The sequence below is a fragment of the Podarcis liolepis genome (genome assembly GCF_965112155.1).
Source record: "Podarcis liolepis genome assembly, chromosome: 4".
In the NCBI taxonomy this organism is placed as follows: Eukaryota; Metazoa; Chordata; class Lepidosauria; order Squamata; family Lacertidae; genus Podarcis; species Podarcis liolepis.
In genome coordinates, this window is record NC_139558.1 from 23,255,548 (window position 1) to 23,276,374 (window position 20,827).

Genomic DNA, 20,827 nt, shown 5'->3' on the forward strand with positions numbered 1-20,827 from the left:
ATCCTTATTTTAGTGGGTTTGGGTTGGATGAAAATAATATGGCCTTTTTGCTTGTAATTCAAAATGTTTAGATCATATATATTTTCATAGTCACTCCATATAAATATGTAAACAGTGCTTAAGGAACTGGATTATGCTGCTCCTTTTAGGCCCTGTTATATAAAACGATAGAGGGACGCGGGTTGCGCTGTGGGTTAAACCACAGAGCCTAGGGCTTGGTGATCAGAAGGTCAGCGGTTCAAATCCCCGCGATGGGGTGAGCTCCCGTTGCTCGGTCCCTGCTCCTGCCAACCTAGCAGTTCGAAAATACGTCAAAGTGCAAGTAGATAAATAGGTATCGCTCCAGCGGGAAGGTAAACGGCATTTCCGTGCGCTGCTCTGGTTTGCCAGAAGCAGCTTAGTCATGTTGGCCACATGACCCAGAAGCTGTATGCAGGCTCCCTCAGCCAGTAAAGCGAGATGAGCGTCGCAACCCCAGAGTCGGCCACAACTGGACCTAATGGTCAGGGGTCCCTTTACCTTTTTATATAAACTGATAACAGGTTCACATGGCTCAGACTTTGAATCTTGCCTGGCCACCACCAGAGTCTGACACAAAGGACTCCTGATTGTCTCATAAAAAGTTGTTATGTTTCTATAGTTAACTATATGTAAATATATTTCTATTTTGGGCTACACTGGGTAGAGAAGTTATAAGCATCATTTACTGCATGACTGATGTACATGCATTTAATAAACCAACCATCACATTAAAAGAAATAAAATACTGCAGTCCTCTTGGCACAAAAACAGAAAATGAAGCTCAGGTGTTCTTATTTATATTTATGGATGGAGACAGAGTGACTAATTGGCAAGGCCTTTCTTGTGTCACAGGATTTCCTGATTCCTCAGCTCCATGCACATTCCTCCATATCAAGCATCCTCCCAATTATACATGGTCACACCTTTGATAATTACAGTATTCAAATCAGCAATATTACAACTGCAATATTGTGCTCAGAAAAACGAACATAGGAAATCAATTGGAGATTTGCAAGGCATGACTGGACTAGGGCCAGAATTTCTGCAGGGCATTGCTCATACAAAGGAAGTTGCCCAATGCCAAGGCTCCTTGGCAATTAAGCTGAACTGCTTATGATCTCTTTGTCCTATTTCTCTATTCCAATCATCCATTGCTTCCCAATAGGTAGCAGGAGACATCTATTTACTCAAGTTCCTGCCACAGCAAGCTATATCTTACATGTAGTCCCACATGAGGCTCCCAGCAGTCTCCTCTCCCAATTTCTGAACATATCCATGCCTGCTTTGCTTCAGCAATGTTGTGGCATCAGGTGCCAAAGATCCCAGCTTCAATTCCCGGCTTCTTGAGATAGGGCTGGAAAAGACCCCTGCCTGAGCTAAATGGACCAGTACTGTACTCTGAATTGGTATAAGGCAGCTTCCTAAATACGTCAGAACATTTACTTCTTGCCTGAGAATTATGAAGTGAATGTAGCTGAAAATATAGTTGATAACAACTCATATTAAAACCATGTCTCTCTTACAGATAACTCATATTAAAGCCATGTTTCTTTTACAAATAACATGGAGATGACAGTTTTCAGAAAGTTTGTGACCTTTTCTGGTACTATGCTTCTTAACATATGGGAATATAGGATGCAATCTTATACTTAGTCAGACCATTGGTCCATCAAGCTCAGTATTGTGATTCCAGGACCCGTCCCCTGCTTGGGAATAATAATGACACGTGGACACAGCATATAAGGTTAATGGGCTAGAAAAGGCCACAACTTTATTGATTACAGCATCTGAGAAGGTATTGGCTTAGGCATTGGACAACAGCAAATCTGACTCCATCCACTTGGAGAGGGGTGAGTCTGTTGAAGGGTTAACCACCAGTAGGGGGAGCCTGTTGATACAAATACAACTATAAGCTCTCCCCTGATGTCACCGGGGGTCGTGCCATGGCCCCCCGCCACACAGGGCATCGGACAGGATCCACGACCGCTGGATTCCTTTAACGGAATACACATAAGTGAAGGGTTAGGCGATGGCCACACCTTGCCCTTCCATACACCAACAACACATTCCAATGCCTAAATGCCAAATACCAAGAAAGTTGTGACGATTGCTATTAGGTAGGCGAAAGAAACCAAGAGGCCGGTGCCAATTTGCCAATTGGAAAAAACTCCTACCAGGCCCCCTGGGCAACCAGGGCGACCAACCATGGGTCCATAGTAAGGTCCGGCGAGAAGCTACGCTCTAAAGGGAGTGGTGGGTAGGAGACTTGTGGAAATTGGCAGTGCAATGGCGGGGAGAGCTGGCGCAGCCGCATTTGAGCGGCTAGACCACGCCCCCCGCGGTGTCACCCGATTGGGTGCCGAACCGGGAGGCGTGGCGCGCCTGTGATGATGGAAGGGCAGGGGGCTGAGCCCCCTGCATGACGCTGGAATCGGCTCCCGCTCACAACCCCTCCCCTCCGGAAGGAGGAGAGGCTTTTGTCTACAGTGGCTGGCAGCGGCTTTCCAGGAAGCAGTCCTAGCTCTACCTGGATATGCCAAAGATTGAATCCAGGACCTTCTGCATGCAAAGCAGATGCTCTACCACTGAACTATGGCTCTTTCCTTAACCCAGGGGATGATGGGAATTGTAGTTCAGCAACACCTGGAGGGTCAGAGGTTCCCCACGCCTTCTGTTACCCATAAACCCATGTGATCACACCCATTTACTCAGAAGTAGGATCCAATGAATTCAATTAAGTTGGCCTAGGAATGCAGCCAAAGTGTTTTGTAGTCCTTCAAAAATTCTTTTTGTGCAGCCTGTTTTGTCCTGTCACTTTAATAATATACAACTATGTTTTACCACCAAGTCCACAGAGGAGCTTTCCATCCATGCGTTCCTGAAAGGTTGCTCCCAGAAAGGCTCTCATTCATTCCACTAAACTAAAACAGCAGAAGAATCGAGTGATATTAATAGAAGCGTGCTTGCTCCAGTGGACAAGTACAATGGAGAAATAATTTGAAATATGGCCATAATTATTAACATGGATAAACTTGTACACATTATTCATTCTCTGAGCCAAGAATAATAAATATAGTTCAACGCAACAGCAACAAACTCACACCTATTATAAAAAAGGTTCTATTTATATAAAGGGGTAAGTATTTATAGGTTTGGACTTGGAAGCAGGCCCAGATTTCTGAGCTTATTTAAATTAGTACAGCTCTAATTAAGAAGTGATGCCACTTTAAATGAACTGAGCACCCTGAAACATGTTATCATTAAGCAGTTTTGAAGTTTCTGAGTGAGTGAGTTTAATGTCATTTTTACTGTAACTAAATTTGGTTTGCCATTCTGATTATTTTATTTTCTCTTTCCTTTTCTGTCAATAGGTCGAACACAATCTGTGGGAAAACACTTGGGATTTGATATGTCATCCTGGCCTTGAGCTGTTCATTAAGAAGCATTGATTAGATTAGATTAGCTCTGTAGGTACAAGCATATACACCTAGACTATGTAGTAAAATGTGAAAGCAAAACCCAGTGTGGTTATGACTTCCAGGCACGCTTGCAGTTTGGCATTATTGGCTGCTAGCTGGTAAGCTACTTCTGGAGATCCACCAGCCTGCAAAAATTGGGTGGAGCAAGCTATCTGGTTCTGTTTGCAGCAGGAACCCATAGGGCAAGATGGCAACACTTCAAGAAAGCAAGGCAGCTGGAGTCTTGGCACCATTCATAGCTTCAATAAAGGTAGAAATTGCCGGAGGCTTCATAATTCCCTCAATCCCTCAGCCCAGATTAGTCCTCCTAGGCTCCACCTTTAGAGCATAGTTTCTTAAAGGGGCAACTCCCTGCCTTGCAGAAGAGCACTTCGTAGTCTCGCTGGCTTCTTGTCTAGTATGTCCTTGTGTTTCTGGAAAGGTGTTGTGGAGCAGAAGGTGCTTGGCTCTTTGGGTGAATCACATCTGGGGAGTGTCTGGGTCTGTCTCAGAATCCACAGGGCTCATGGCCATCAGCCTAAAGCTTGGTATCAATAACCCAGCTGTATTTTTCAGAAGATTGTACAGTGACCACAAACTCCTCTTTCTCCACCTCAGCCTTGGCTCTTTTTCAAGGGCAGGGCTGCCACACTCAGCAAACAGAAAGTCTACAGCTTTGAGTATTTTATTCTAAACGTCATGCCTATCTTGAACAGCAGGTTTTCCCAACTTTGTACATTGCCTTCTGATTTCATACTCAGTGATATGAAGGCCAGTCACCCTACTGGAATCAAAGGAATTCCTTCCGTGTTATAAATTGCATCAGTGTTTAGCTTAAATGTGAGGAAATAATCTCTCTCTCTCCAGTAAGATATAAATATTCATTCTGTGTGAATAGTATAATTGGCACTAGCTTATCACAGTGATCATCACCCACACATTTTTTTTGTACACCAGCCTAGCTTTCTTCTGTTTTTTCAGTCTCATTTAAGGAACGGCAATTTGCGTAACTTCAGACGTGGCAATATCGCTCCCCTCATCTCCTCCTACACTCCCCCTCACACCTTGCCAACTCCCTACATTCCATCACCCTAAGTTTCTCATGATTACGCCCTTTTTTCCCATTCTTTGCCTCATGCATCATTTCATTTAACCACTTTATATTCAGCACAGGCACAACAGCTTTCATAATCACTAAATATCATTTCCCCCTTCATTGAAAAAAAAAATCCTGCTAAATAAGCATCTGGTCCATGAATCATATGCCAGTTATAATAAGCCATCTCTCAACTGAGTTTGACAAGCAGTATAGTAATTTTGCATGCAGATAAATATCCAATAGAAAAACAATGCAGGCATCTTGAATCTCATCATTTGATGCCCTTTGCTTTTTTAGCACTCCCCCCTTGTGCGGTGCTTGAGCCTGCAGGACAGTTCAAAGGGAGTCTCACAAAACATGGTCGCCAGGCTCAATGTGGACTTAATGCCCTTACCCTTTAGATGGAAAAATGATACATCTTTACATACACCTGAAGCAATTGATGGTTGCTGCTTCATGTATGGCAGAGGGGAGAGAATTCCACAGTACAAGCGCAATAGCTGGAAAGGCCTGTTTTCAGGGACATCGCCCAATGACATTCTGGAGAGTGCAGAATCATGAAGAGACTATTCCGCAGATGATCTAAGTGAACTTACAGAGGGGAAGGTACTCCTCCAGGTAACATGGTCCCAAGTTGCTCATGGCTTTATGCGTTTACACAAGACCTTGCACATAGCCCAACAGCTGATTGGAAGCCAGTGCAGTTCCCTCAACACAGGTGCAATATGTGCATTTCCAGGTGTTCTGCTCAGTAGCCTGGCCACAGCACTCTGCTCCAACTATGGACGTAGGCCTGGCCAGGATGGCTTTCCTGTTATACCTTCTGGGCTCAATGAGGCATCTGACCTTGACCTGAGCCTACTCCAGCTGAGGCAGCCATTTCACTTCACTTCATGGGTGGGGTGGCCTTGCCTGAGGTTATTATGGGCATGCACACTGCTATCTGCTTACCTGTAAGCACACACTTAAAAAAAATATTAAATACAACTTTCTCAATCTACCAAATTTGCACAAAACAGCAGCCGTGTGTGTGTGTTTGTATTGCTCCAAGCCAGGAAAGTTGAGATCCATGGGTTTTTATTTAAATGTGCACATACACCTTTTGTTATCTACAATGCTTGCACAAAAGCGAAGTCCAAAAATAAAAATAAGCAATGCCTCACTCAAAACTTAGTAAGGATTTGCAAGTTCCTAGGAACAATCATTCTGTACACCATGCAGTGAGTTGATGGGTCTACTTTGTCCGAGCATCTGCGCCCAGAATTTAAAGTACCAGACATTTAATAACAACCAAGAATTTCCTCTTAGGCCCACACAGCAGAACTGGTTTTACCAGAGCTCAGCCCCCAGAAAAATATATATCTCTGAGTGACAACAAACTGAGTGTGCCTTCCCCTTCCTGCACATCTGTATGCACCCTTAAGGTAATTGGAATGTTCCTATTAGGATGCAACTTGAAAACTACCTGTTCAAAAAAAAGCGGTGCGGGTCCTTTTTATTCCAAGTACGGTAGTTTGCCTAGCCATAATCCCTGAAGGCAGAAAAGGAACAGCTACTTCTGCATACACATATTATTAAAGGAATCCCAAACACATTTACTTGAGAGTAAACCCCACTGGGACTTAATTGCTCCAAAAGCATAATAGGATTGGGCGGCAGGATTATCTTTTAATAAAGCAGCATAGATTTATTTATGTGTAATTTTAGTTTCCATATCCTAAAAACTGTTGGTAATTTGGCTTCTAGGTCAGTTCAGCAGGTTAGCGGGATCCTACCTCACAAATGAAATAAAATACATTCTTGTTAGCGGTGGTGGCTGGTGCCCATTGGTACTGGGAGAGTGGAAGACAGGGAAGTCAACAGTAGGTGGCGCCAGGGTCAACTAATTCCACCTTTGCTCCCATTCTCTTCCAGCTGAGTTCCAGAAGTCTAAGGAGGAGAAAGCTGACAGCACACTCCCCAGAGGGCTGACTGGTTCTCAAGGGAACAAATTAAAAAGTATGCTATGTTGTGTATAAAAGGAAGACTGGGCTCTGCTGCTAAGTTCTTCAACTGTCATACATATATTGTGCTTAGGTCTCTGCTCTTTTACAGATGGTTGTTAAAATATGCAGGATTCATGCAACACTCATTATTTAATTTGAGATCCACCTTACAAAAAATAATAATGACTTCATTCAAAGCTTATTTGTAATGCATTTATCATAAAATGCTTAAACTTTCTTAGGAGTCTGACACAGACATTATAGACTTGAATGTAGTTTCTTACTAGACTACTCCAACTATGTATTTTGAGAGGTATAAAGCTTATTTTAAGTTGTTCTACTATGTGGAGACTGAGAGGTGAGCGGAATTGTTTGTTTGTTGTTACTACTACTACTACTGAGTTGCCTTGCCCTTGCAAGTTTACAATTTTGGGAGAGGGGAGACTGCGGCACTGGGGAGAGGGCAGGCTGGTGAGGCCCCCTAGACTTAGATGCCCAAGTTGCCCTGCCCTCACATGAAGTCTTGGGTTTGCAATTTTAGGGGGGGGGGACTGCCTGCTGGGGAGCGGGAGGACTGGCGAGGCCCCCTAGATTTAGAGGCCCTAGGCTTCAGCCTACTTAAAAAAAAAAGGAGTCCTGACCGTTAGGTCCAGTCGTGGACAACTCTGGGGTTGCGGCGCTCATCTCGCTTTACTGGCTGAGGGAGCTTCCGGGTCATGTGGCCAGCATGACTAAGCCATTTCTGACGAACCAGAGCAGTGCACGGAAACGCCGTTTACCTTCCCCGCCAGAGCGGTACCTATTTACCTACTTGCACTTTGATGTGCTTTCGAACTGCTAGGTAGGCAGGAGCTGGGACTGAACAATGGGAGCTCACCCCGTCGCGGGGATTCGAACCGCCAACCTTCTGATCGGCAAGCTCTAGGCTCTGTGGTTTAGACCACAGTGCCACCCGCTTAGCCTACTTAGCCTATACATAAATCCGGCACTGTCCAAAACAGGCTTTCAGAATCAGCAGTGCTATCCCAGACTAAGTGATTCAAGGACTGTAGTAGCCACAATCGCATGGTGGCATTATGCAACCCTGTTAGAAACAAGCCACCCATTCCAATAGTGCAGTAAGACCTGCACCAGCAGTTGACAATTCCAGGAGGATGAACAGCCTTACCACCATTGCCTTCCTGAACATTTACCTTTTTCTGTTGGCAGCTTTCTCTGGAGAGATGTGGGAGCCAGCTGTATATCATTGATCCCTCCCTTCTGAACCAGGCTCTTAAAAACCAGTACCAGAAACTTTATTGTTGGTTAACTCTTGTTTTGTTTTGTATTTTATGTTCTTAATAATAATAATAATAATAATAATAATAATAATAAAATAATAATAATAATAATAATAATAATAATAATAATAATAATAATAATTTTATTATGTTATGTCCTGCCCATAAATAACGAAAGTCTTTAAGGAGTGAAATTTGTTTCTTGGCTCTCTGTGTAACACAATTACCATGAGCAGAACCGGATCTTCACTGCTGCAATTATACAAGTGTCAAAAGCAGGGCAAGAGGCCACTGTGAAGCCTCATCCGCTTGGTCCATTGTACTGAGAAGTACCAGCTTTTGTTTCCAGAATGCCTCTGAACAGCTATTCACGAACATCTGCAGCCGTGTCATGAAACTGCCAGTTGATTGTGTCACTGGACTGGGGAATTGTTTTGATGCTATACTCAGCAGCAGACATCAATTGTTAACAATAATTGTATTAAAGCTTAGGGCTGCTTCCCTTTGGTATCCCAACAATAAACAAAAACTTTTGTATGCCTTATGCACCTCCAAGAACAGCCTCTAGAGGGAGATATTTGTGATACTAGAGTGTGTTCTGGAAGCCAGGGGATCATGGGTTGGTGAGGAGTTATTTTGGAGGCAGGGCATGTGACTGTAACAGAGTTGCCTTCTCTCTTGTTGATCAGTAAAAGTTGTTTTTATAAACTGGATCACTGTCGTATGTATGGAATAATGTGGCTGCCTGTAACTGGAGTCCCTGATTTAGAGAAGCCATCCTGGTTTCTGATTTGATCTTTGAATGTCCCACTTTTTCTTAGGCTGTCCCTATTTAAATTGGAAAAATGTTAGAGGGTATGACGTTATCCGACCCCCAAGCCGTCTGAAGGCAACCCTTCAATCCTTTTTTTTTAATGTTTGATGTTTTATTGTGTTTTTATATATGTTGGAAGTTGCTCAGAGTGGCTGGGGCAACCCAGTAAGATGTGTGGGATATAAATAGTAAAATTATTGTTATGGAATTGTTGTTGTTGTTTAGCCGTGTCCGACTCTTCATGACCCCATGGACCAGAGCACGCCAGGCATTTCTGTCTTCCACTGCCCCCCTCATGGAATAGGACGTCCCTATTTTCATCAGAGAAATGTTAGAGGGTATGTTAATATTTGTGCAGAAGAGGAATCTGAGGTGTGGCTTGCATGACAAGCTACACCTGCTGCCATTTTTCTACACAGCTATTGCACTCTTTTTCACCCAGCTACAATATTTTAATATTATATTTTATTGGAAGTATGCCCAGCTCACCTCTTTAGAAGCACTTCTGGGTTAAAACTGCAATTCTTTGTATACCTCCTACAAAGTATGAGCCACAAATTTCAAGAGTAGCAAATCTGGAAACATTTATATTGAAAAGCATCTTTTTGTACTTTGTCCTGCTGTCCACGTGGAGGGAATTCCATAATTTAACTAGATCCTAAGGACATAAGAAAAACCCTGCTGGGTAACACCAAAGTCTCACCTAGCTCAGCATCCTCTTATCAGTGGCTAACCAGATGCCGATGGGATGCCCCCAAGCATGAATTCCCATTCATCACGATGGAAATAAAATAAAAAGGCTTCTTCACACTAGTTCCAGGAAGTTCAGAAAACATTCAGCACTTTGCTATTACGGCTAATGACAGGGCCTCATTTATGCAGCAGCTCCATGTTTTAGAATCATAGAATCATAGAGTTGGAAGAGACCACAAGGGCCATCGAGTCCAACCCCCTGCCAAGCAGGAAACACCATCAGAGCACTCCTATAAGGCTTTAAGGCAAAGCAGTAGGAGGCAGTGGATTATGGGAGCTGGAGGGAAGGTATGACGAGTTAGGTTTAGAACATTCAGGAAGATTATTAGCTCAGAATATGCTCTCCCACTGTTAAAACACCCATCGAAACTCAAGTATATCCTTACTGTTATTTATGATAAACTAGCTATTACACCCCAACCCATGGCCTTATTGTGTGGGAGTAGAAATACGCTGGAATTGTGTGGGAAATACGTTTGGAGGTTACTAAGCACCATTACTTTTTTTTTAGATCTTCTGAAAATATGGTACCTACCTCCACCCAAGTCCACAGGTTACTGCTTTGACAAATAAATGCAGCCATATCCTCTTAATGCGTACCTAGAAGAAAATATTTAAGAGCTTAATGTGCTTACTTCCAATTAAATGTGCATAGGATCACTGCTTTTGTTATTTTACTCAGTCCAAACAGTAAATTGCTACTATAATACATACTCTGCATTTATACAACACATTTCTGAAGTAGGTAATCCTTACAACCATCCTGCAAAGTGGTCAGTTTCATTAACCCCTTTTTAATCATTACATGGTATTTGGCCTCAGTCCTGAGATGCAAGCTTAGCTACACCTTCACTGTATAATTCATCCAGGCTGCCATTTTCAGTGATCTATTGTTCATAAATGCAAATTAGAATCCATACTTCAGCTATAAGCAAACATCAGAAGAGTGGAAGGGATTTCATTTTTTATTTTTTGCTTTACCATTCCTTAACTATGTAGACTGTCAATGCAACAGGTTGGTTAAAGATATTAAGGCATTTAAAGAGATCTTTTGCATGCTCCAGTGTGTGCATGCACTAACTCCGTGTTAGTGTTTGGTATGTAGAACAGGTAATTATCAGGAGAGAAAGCGACCGTGTAGAACAAACATATGCGGCAAATGAAGATTTGTTCGCTATAAAAGCTTTGTGGCTGGCATCCTACACTCTTGATACTGAACTCATTCTTTAAGTGTGGATCCTTTTATCAGGAAGCTTGAGGAACCCAAAGATTTGCAGAAGTACAAAAACTCTTGCAGTCGGGTGGGGGGAAATCTGACAGGGAGAGATCCCCCAAAACAGACCAATGAGGAATACGTATACTCAGCTGCCATGGCATGCTGGCTGAAGGAGGAGGGAAATGGAGTATTGTGAAAAATGATGGGACGCGGGTGGCACTGTGGGTTAAACCACAGAGCCTAGGACTTGCTGATCAGTAGGTCGGCAGTTCGAATCCCTGCAACGGGGTGAGCGCCCGTTGCTTGGTCCCTGCTCCTGCCAACCTAGCAGTTTGAAAGCACATCAAAGTGCAAGTACAGCTCCGGCGGGAAGGTAAACGGTGTTTCCGTATGCTGCTCTGGTTTGCCAGAAGCGGCTCAGTCATGCTGGCCACATGACCTGGAAGCTGTACGCCGGCTCCCTCGGCCAATAAAGCGAGATGAGCGCCGCAACCCCAGAGTCATCCGTGACTGGACCTAATGGTCAGGGGTCCCTTTACCTATTGTGAAAAAAGTCATGGCTGTCCAGCACCTTGCACAGGAGCACTCTGCACTGCAACACTTTGTTGCAGGCCCCATTTGTCCAATATTATACATTTAACTCAGTGGGACTCGCAGCCCAAACTATTGAAGATTCAGAAGCGAGTACTACCGACTGCAACCGATGACACAGTATTCAGCTAACCTTTACTCATTGGGAGACCCATTGACTTAAGTTAGGGTCCATGATTTCCAATGGAAAAGTTGGTTGAAGACCACCCCATTGAAACTTCCTACAATCGCAGCCTTAATAGCCAAAGTAAACATGACTGGATCACCAGTTTAAAAAGCCTTTTATATCAAAGGCAACTTTTTTTCCCCTGGCAGGTGCTTATGGAGGTCTCTTGGGCGGTGGTGCCCCTGGAACTGGACTTCAAAAGGAGCATGCAGCCCCCCCCCAAAAAAACCCCGCAGCAGGGCTTCCTTCTTCTGAGGTGAAGCGTGGCAATATCCTTCGACTTCTAACGCGTGCTCAGAGTCCAAAATGACCGTGCGGACATCCCAATTTTGGGTTGGGATTATAACCCTAACCCCACCCGAGCAAACCACAGCGTCGCCTACTCCCCACCCCACGAAACTCTGTGGGACATTTACCGAACTAGGGCCGGGGTAGCGTAGAAAAGCCCCCCAAAAAACAATGTGTGTGGTGGGGAGGGGGCATTTTGTAGCCGAGAGGCCGCCTGCCCGTCGCGCCTCAGGCCAGGGCGCTTCCTCTCGGGCCGGGGCCGCTTTCTGCTGCCGGGATGCCGCCGCGGCTCCGGCAGGGGGCGCTGCCACGGGGGGGGCGCCTTTCCCGGCCGCCTCTGACCCATCCCGGCCGCCTTAGCTCTCCTCAGGCTCCGGGCCCGGCCGCCGCTGGAGGCTCCTGGGCCTCCTGAGGGAGCAGCGGGCCAGCGAAGGCGTCGCGGCGGCGGCGAGCAAGCGGGCGGCGGCGAGGCCTGCGGCCCGGGACCATGTTCACCAGCACCGGCTCCAGCGGGCTGTGTAAGTAGCGCTGCCCTTGGTTGGGGGACGGAGGGAAGGGGCAAGGCAGGCAGCCGCCCTCCGGAACCCGGCTCTCCCTTTCCCCTTCCCCGGCTCCTCTCTCCGGGCGCCCGCGCGGAGTCTCCTCCCTCTTCCGCTCTCCTCGGCCCTCCCCAACCCCGAAACCCTCTGGCCGCCACCCGGCGGGGGGACGTTTCCAAGAGCCGCGCAGGCCCGGCCCGACGCTTCGTTAACAAGAAAGGATCGCTCCCCCCCCCCCGTGTCGCAGTTTTTGCGCGTGTGCACGGCGCCCGCTCGGAACGCGCGTTAGCCAGATCGCGAGTCCGCCCTTAGTGGGTTATCTAGAGTCCCAGGAAGTTCGCATTGCAGAAATAATAATAATAATAATAATAGAAGAAGAAGAACAACTTTTTTCTAGAAAAATAGGTTCAGGTACTTACCATGAAGTTGTTATAGTGTCACAATTTTTAACCAAAAAAAGAGAGGGGCCTGTACTCACCATGAAGTTGTTACAATAAGTGTCACAATTTTTAACCAAAAAAGTGTCACACTTTTTAACAACAAAAAGTGCTGGTACTGCATATCCTTGAGTATCCTCTGGGGGGGGGGAAGTGATGATGATATACTTTTATTATTTATACCCTGCCCATTGGGCTGGATTTCCAACACATATAACATCGTCAAACAAAAAAACTTCCCGATACAGGGTTGCCTTCACATGTCTTCTCTAAGTTCTAAAAGAAAGATCTTGTCGTTGAAAGATGCAACTCTTTGGTTTCTGCTGCAACGGGCTTAACCCTCTGGAGTGAGCATATTACTATTATTTATTTTATTTATTAAATGGCTATACTGGCCTTCATTCGAGAATCGCAGGGAGGTTTACAATATCAAAAAACACACAAAACAAAACAAAAAAATACATGACATAGTAACAAACGAAAACAGTAACTCCCCACAGTTTAAAAGGCCATAGATTCCCCAATTAAGCAAAGTTCCAGGGACGCGGACTTAGAAAAAATATTGGGGGGGCCCGGGAAAGCTCATGAATAATAAATAAGCTCATGAATATGCAAATAAAGTGGCTCCGGCCCCAAATAGGGCAAGCCACGCCCCCCAGCCAGCCAATTGGCTGGCTGGGAGGTGTGGCCAGTCGGGATTCCCCTGTTCTCGCGGGAGCTGAAACGAAGCAGCGAGGCAGGAGCCCCCGCCCCCGGGGATTCCCTAATCTCGCGGGGGACGGCCGGGGCTCTCAGACTAGGGCGCGCGGCTGGCTGGCTGGCTGGCTGGCGAGGGACGGCGGCGGCGCTCTGCTGGAAGGGCGCCCGAAATTATTGGGGGGGCTGAGCCCCCCCAAAAAAATTTTTGAGGGGGCTCGAGCCCCCTCAGGCCCCATGGAGTCGGCGCCTATGCAAAGTTCAGAGAGACATACTTCCAAATAAGTGTGCACAGGGTGGCAGCAACACATGTGATTGATTGATTGATTGATTGATTGATTGACTGATTGATTGATTGCCCACCTTTCAACATAAGGTCCCAGGGCAGGTTACAGCATTAATAACAATTAACAACTTACAACACCTATAAAAATAAATACGAGGTGGGTCCTAAAAACATACACTTCAAGTGTTAAAAGCCAGGGGTAAAAAAGTGTGTTATTCCACATTTCATCCAAGGCAACACTCATGGTTTCTTCCGTCTTACCTTCAACAGCAGTCCTGTGCAATAGGTTAGGCTGGGACACAGCGATTGGTCTGAAGTCATTCAGTCAGTGTCATCGTTCAGGGAATTGAACCTGAACCTTCCTGCACCTAAAGCTGCAATCCTGAAACCTCTAGCACTTTACTTCTGAATAGACAGGGTTAGGATTGTGTTGCAATAATATAACCATCGCAGTGCACTCCCTCCTCACCCTTGACTCACAATGGCCTTAGCAGGGAAATTGTTTCCCACCATGTGTTCATGTTAATAATACGTTGTAAATCTGTGTGTTTTCTATATCTGACTGCATGTAAACGACAGCGCAGAGTGAAACTGTAGAATTCACTTCAACAAGACGTGATAGCCAACAATTTAGATGCCTTTAAAGTGAGATTGGATAATGCTGTCAATAGCTGCTGGTCATGATAAGTGTATACTACTTTCAGGATCAGAAGCAATGTGCCCCAGGATATCATCTGCTGAGGAACAACAGTGAGAAATGACTGTTGCCCTCATGTCCTGTCTGTGGACTTCTCATAGGCATCTGGCCAGCTGTTGTCGAAAACAGCATGCTAGATTAAAAGGAGCTATGGTCTTATCCGGGACGGCTGTTTCTAGCTGCACTCAGCTAGTTGAGTTACACATTTTTGTTCTTCCGTTGTGGTTATGGCACAACTGGAGTCTGGACTATGTAAGAATGAGCTGTGATGGCCAACTTAATATAGTATAGGGATGTTTTACCTGGTGACTGGATGACTTGTAAGAATGTGGGAAGAGCATTAAACCTTAACACGAACTTTCCCTTAACATTCTCCTCTGCCTCCTGTTGCATGAGTTCAAATTCCACCCCTTTACCAGTAGGATACACAGATAATGCACATTAAATAGCAGCTGTGGTCGAGACTGCATCAACTAGTTAGAGCAAGACCAAGTATTGTTGCTGAGCAGTTATTGTCCACTCTGAACCCTTGAGTTTAAATCGGGTGGGGAGCTATGGGCTTCATGATATTGTTGAACTCTAGCTCCCATAACTCCAGCCATCTTGGCCAATAGTCATGCAATATTATGTTTAGCCAGCTTGGCCTATAGCTGTTGAGTTGCATTGCAATATTATGTGGAGAGCCACAGTTTTCCCACCCCTTGTTTAGATAATTTGGAAAGAGTGCCATATACTCAATATTGTTGTTTTAAAAAGAAGATTCTGATTAGAAAGTAGATTTAAAATGCTTGCTATTTGTTCAAATTAGGATCCTTTTCATTCGAGTGAAGCGTGGAGTGCTGAACTCTTTCAGTCTAGTATAGGTGGAGTTCTCTGTTTCTCTTCTGTACCCAACATAGAAAGAGGGCTATTGGAAGAGGCAAGCCCCCTCTTCCCCACCTAGCATAGGAATGCAGTTAGTTAAATAGTAGGTTAATAGGGCAGTGCATACAGGTGTTTTCAAGATTACAGCCTTTGTTTTAATTCCTGCATTTTGTTCAGCATGCAGAAAACTTCAGACTTTAAAATAAATATATCCAGTAACAGATAGATGGCAGGCAAGACCAATCTTTGAACTTTTTTTAAAAAAGTGTATCATATGTGTCACAGTACTTGTAGTATCTCTGGATTTAACCAATTTTTCTGAAGGAATTGAAAAAGACAGATGCCTTAAATCAAGGTTAGCCAGATGTTGTTGGACTACAATACCTATCATCCTTGACCATTAGTAATGCTGGCTGGGGCTGATGGGACTTGTAACCAAAATATATTGAGTGACCAAAACCAGGGCCTTCGGGGGGGTGTCTACCTGATGCTTTATTAAAGTAAATTTTACAGTTATTTGGCTTAAAAAATGCTCTGAGGGTATAGGAGACACTAAATTAGGTCTCCAGTTAGTTTCATGGCAACCATGCCTCCTGCCTGATGCTTATAATGTGATTATAATGTGATTTTTTGGGCTTTGAGGGCTAATTTCTCCCTTTCCCAAAAATATTTTTGGTAGTGAAGGGAGAATGAGCTGACAATTTATGCTGTCAAAAAATCCTCATTGACCCCTAGTATTCTTAGGAAGGTCCTTTTTATGAAGACTTGAATGCTTGCCTTTCTTGAGTTGTGGACTCCTAATGCCAAATCATTGTTGCTATAAACGAGTTCAGGATTTTATAAACTTATTAGGCAATTTGAATATTTTTAAAATCCAGGTAATGTGAACAGGCACTGTTTTAGTAGCAGTATTTTTGCTGCTGATAAGTAAAGGTTTTATACTGATCTACTGAACAATTTCATAGAGCCACACAACTTTATTATACCTTTAAAACTGACATGCATTCTTATTTTAAAACAATTTCCTGACGACATTTTGCTTGCATCTGATGATTGAACAGACAGCTGTACTTTCCACTGTGGGTAACTGTCACGTTTAGGTGTTGGTTACAGCTGTGGCTACTCTACCTTGTGATAAAAGTAAAAATAGCCAAATACTCACTTCCTGTATGCTAAAGTTTTAGATGTCTAAAAGAAACACAGATGACCAAGTACGGGTGAAAGGTTTGCATCTATATACTGTATACTGCAGGGTCTGAGTCTGTGTAATGAGATCTTGGGGCGCAAGCCTGAGCAATGTGTATGGAGGTCCTGTTCTGCCCAGATAACACGAGTTTCCTCTTGGCCTTGCTGATATGGCCCAAAAGAAAGCAGAGAAATATGTTTGGCACCAGCTTGCTTACAGGAGTTGCCAGAAGGAACTTACAAGGCGCTATCCAACCACCTTGTGAAATCCACCCTGCATTTGTGTGGGGTTTACTCCTTAGCCTTTTCTTCTCCCGAAGATATCCTGCAAGGCAGCGAAGGTTTAACATCTCCTAGATGGGCTACCTTCTCAGGTTGACAAGCCCCACCTGCCCCTTGCTTCTCTCTACAGCATGTGTGTGGTAGAGCCAGTGTGGTGTAGTGGTTAAGAGTGGCAGACTCGTAATCTGGTGAACCGGGTTCGCGTCCCTGCTCCTCCACATGCAGCTGCTGGGTGACACTTCTCTGAAGTCTCTCAGCCCCACTCATCTCACAGAGTGTTTGTTGTGGGGGAGGAAGGGAAAGGAGATTGTTAGCTGCTCTGAGACCCCTTCGGGTAGTGATATAGCGGGATATCAAATCCAAACTCTTCTTCTTCTTCTTCTTCATGTTTAGAAGCTGTCTTCTGGACCATTGGACCCAATATTGGTCTTGTCCGCTCAATGTGCCAGAGTCTGTCTTCACATGCAGGGGAAGTCCCTAACTCACTGAGGGTTTGAGACCCATCGGCAACCTTCGCCTGGTTTATCTAGTCAGTTGAAACTGTTTTCCAGGGTGTGGCTGCTGTCGCATGCTGACAACTTCTAGCAGCCACTGGTGAGAGCTGAGTGCAGGGTAGGGACCAAAGTTAAACAAACCACCCCAGAAGGAGCACAATGTGTCCCCCACCAGAGGTACTATCCCCGCCCAGCACCCCACCCACCCCAGTCCACAAACAACTTAAAAACAAACATACATAAAACCACCATTAAAAACAAAGATAAACTCAATCAAATTAAAGCTTATATTCGTAGTCCTCTCAATCAAAATAACAGATCTGGCACACCAGCACCACAAACACATTGATCCAGGTCATAGTCACAATTTTTACATTGGATTACAACAAGCTGCTAACAAATCACAGAATGCATCTATGGACACGGAGATGACCTATGATTTGCTGGTGGTTTTGAGGGAATACCTTGTAAAATAAAATTATGAGACTACATAAGGATCTGTGTCTTGGGTGTACGTTCTTGTGCCATGGTATTGTTGGAATGCACCAGAGCTGTGATTTTTATGTCATCGGTCAGTGAAGACAGATCTAGTCTGTGATGTGATAGTGGTGAGGGGTTAGGATGAGAGAAAACGCTGCAATTTTAAAAGGGTCCAGTTTACTGTATTTTTGTGTGTGTGCGTGTGCACCATTTCTTTGCTCCCATCTCCCATATCATTCCCCTTTCCCTCCTACCCTTTCAGTCACTTTCTCTTTAGTTGTTTGGAGCCTTGGAAAGCACCTAGAAATGAAAGAAGAAGTAGGAAAGAGCATTGCTCTTCCAACTTCTTCCATCAGCTGTACATATTTTTTTTGGGGGGGGGAGGGAGTGTGGAGGTAAGCACTCTCACTATCTGATCACAAAGGGGGCAATGAGCAAGAAGCGAAGGTGCTCAGAGGCTCTTGGGCACCAGGGGAAGTCCTCAAGGAAGCGCACTGCTGTTCCCACGGGTACCACATTGGCAACCCTGGATCTAATGCACATGTAGGTAAATGAGTGTGCATTAACACACTCGGTGGCGGCAGCCTGCTACTTCATATTGCCTGCCCCACAGCCAGCAGATCTTGGGATATGTTTCAACACATAAAGTATACAGAGTGAAGTAAGAGCCTATTGGTAAAATCTTCAAAAAGTAGTATAAGCACGCATAGCATAACATGCTAGAGCTCCGTTGGGTCTCCTCTCCCTCACCCATCATCTGATTCAACAGCTGACTGCCTCGGGAACACGTGAGAAACAAGGCTTATTCCATCAGCTCTGCTGAAGACAAGCCCCATCAGGCACCTCCTGTTCCTGAACCGTCTCTGTCCTAGCTGGTCAAAAGAATTAAGGAATTGGTGCCTGAATTTGCTTTTCCACTTGTCCCGGTCCCTCTTCCCTGATGTGATTGTAAGCCTGCAGACAAGGACTCCTCTTGTTTTGATTAGAATCACAGAATGGTAGAGTTGGGTCATCTAGTCCAACTCCCTGCAATGCTCCCCTGGATGGGCTCGAACCAACAACCATCTGCTATGCTCTATTGTATGTAATTTGATTGTATGTAAGCTGCTCTTGTAGGGACACGGGTGGCGCTATGGGTTAAACCACAGAGCATAGGACTTGCCGATCAGAAGGTCGGCTTTTCGAATCCCCCGACGGGGTGAGCTCCCGTTGTTCGGTCCCTGCTCCTGCCAACCTAGCAGTTCGAAAGCACATCAGAGTGCAAGTAGATAAATAGGTACTGCTGGAAGGTAAACGGCATTTCTGTGCGCTGCTCTGGTTCACCAGAAGCAGCTTAGTCATGCTGGCCATGTGACCCGGAAGCTGTACACTGGCTCCCTCGGCCAATAAAGCGAGATAAGTGCTGCAACCCCAGTGTCGGTCACAACTGGACCTAATGGTCAGGGGTCCCTTTACCTTTACCTTTAAGCTGCTCTGGTAGTCCTTTTGGCCGAAGAGCCTGTACAAATGCTGTAATATGAATAAAGAATAGCATGCTCATGAAATAAGTAAGAGCTGTTAGACAGTGGAACGGACTTCCTTGGGAGGTGGTTCTCTCTCCTTCATTGGGAGTTTTTAAGCAGAGGTTGGGTGGCCATCTGTCATGGATGCTTTAGTTGAGATTCCTGCATTGCAGGGGGTTGGACTAAATGACCCTTGGGACCCCTTCCAACTCTACAATTCTATGATTCTGTGATTTTAAGAAATCAATAAAATAAAATTACTGCATATGTTTCTGTTTAGTTGGTTTCTTCACGTACGTTTTCATAAGAGAGTCACATTCCTACAGACTCAAAGTGGGGAAAAGATTGAAGATGAGTATTACGGTCTTGGACCATAAATCAGTTTTATAAGTAACGGGAATTAATATCATTTAATTTGGATTGGGAAGCATTCTTGTTCTTTAATCTGTTTTCAGAAATATTATTGTAACTGGAACATTTTATTATCTATTTTTGTTTTGTTTTAAAGATAAAGCACCTCTGTCAAAAGGCCTCTTAATAATACCGAGCACTCTCTCACTTCTGTTGGCTCTGCTCTTTCAACATTATCAGAAGTTCTTCACATACAATCTGCAAGCAGTAAAAGAGGAATTTCAGGTAAGCAAGAAGTCATTTGTAAGAATGCATATGTATAACTTTAAAGGTCAGGAATTCTGCAACCTGTGTGTGTGTGTGTGTGTGTGTGTATGTGTGTATTCTAAGCCAAATGGAATATTAACACACAACACTTGGGAAACATAACTAATAGGAAAGCAGGTCTCTCATGTCAAATGTTTAGCAGTGGCTGCAACAGAGGACCCACACTGGGGGAAAGGCTTTTTGCTCTGCCCATTTCATTCATCCATGAGTTAAGTGCATTCTCGCATAATTGTTCTTCCTTCAGTGATGTCAATCCAGTCCTATAAGTCTCAGTTTAAAGGTCCAAAGGTCATATTAAATTAGAGACGGAGCAATAGCTTTGTTGCTGGGGGATTGTGTCACTGGGGTGGAGGGAATCCCCATGTTGCCTGAAGCATGCATTCCAGAGGATGCTTTTGGCCTGCTGTAGGGATACTGGCTAGTATCAAGGCAAAGTGAGTGCAGCCTCAAAACACTGACACAGTCTATTGGGCTTGCTACAAAAACTGAGTTGTGGTGATGCAGGAGGTAAAGTGCTATAGCCCAGCTGCTGAGAACTCCAGTTGCTCTGACTTACTTGGGTGGGTGCATACATACTGATCATGTATGTATGTATGTATGTATGCATATCTCTGCTTCTCACACATATTTTTATGAAAATGCAGTTATGGGGGCTGTTGACCGCAGCAGCAATGTGGGAGGTGATTAATTGCTTTCTCACCCGTGAGGGGAAAAGAGAGAGTTATTGGGGGCGGATTGTTGCTGCTGGAACACTTGAATGTCAAAATCTCAGATCCTTTTTGCTCAAAGAGAAAGGGAGAGGGAGAGGAAATGATGGCTGTTTGTTCTGTGCTGATAGCCGATCAACGACTGACTAACCACAATAAATGTTATTGGAATACACTGCTTGCTTTTTTAAAAAATTACTCCAACCATGAGTATCTGAACCCTGATCACTATAAATCTAAAATATCTTTTGACACACACCCTAAATCTGAAATGCCATGCCTGATTTTGCATTCAATGTGTTATTGCCA

General features: G+C 44.6%; 2 protein-coding genes across 3 annotated transcripts in view; one reads left to right on the plus strand and one right to left on the minus strand.

Annotated features, from left to right (window-relative positions):
* Positions 1–11,928, minus strand: part of DOCK9 (dedicator of cytokinesis 9) — a 142,927-nt gene extending 130,999 nt beyond the window's left edge. Inside the window, exons 1-3 of the mRNA XM_083500979.1 lie at positions 11,800–11,928; positions 9,945–10,010; positions 7,757–7,835 (exon numbers count right to left, since the gene is read on the minus strand). Coding sequence (XP_083357105.1) covers positions 7,757–7,810 — 54 coding nt within the window. The 5' untranslated portion in view covers positions 7,811–7,835; positions 9,945–10,010; positions 11,800–11,928. The remainder of the gene's footprint in view (positions 1–7,756; positions 7,836–9,944; positions 10,011–11,799) is intronic.
* The window catches only part of UBAC2 (UBA domain containing 2), a 244,254-nt gene that overhangs the window by 148,579 nt on the left and 74,848 nt on the right, over positions 1–20,827 (plus strand). Inside the window, exons 2-3 of one of the 2 annotated variants that reach the window (XM_083501338.1) lie at positions 12,130–12,189; positions 19,642–19,769. In XM_083501338.1, coding sequence (XP_083357464.1) covers positions 12,159–12,189; positions 19,642–19,769 — 159 coding nt within the window. In that variant the 5' untranslated portion in view covers positions 12,130–12,158. Of the gene's footprint in view, positions 1–11,987; positions 12,190–19,641; positions 19,770–20,827 lie in introns of those variants that run through there. The other variant, XM_083501337.1, reaches the window with a different exon arrangement.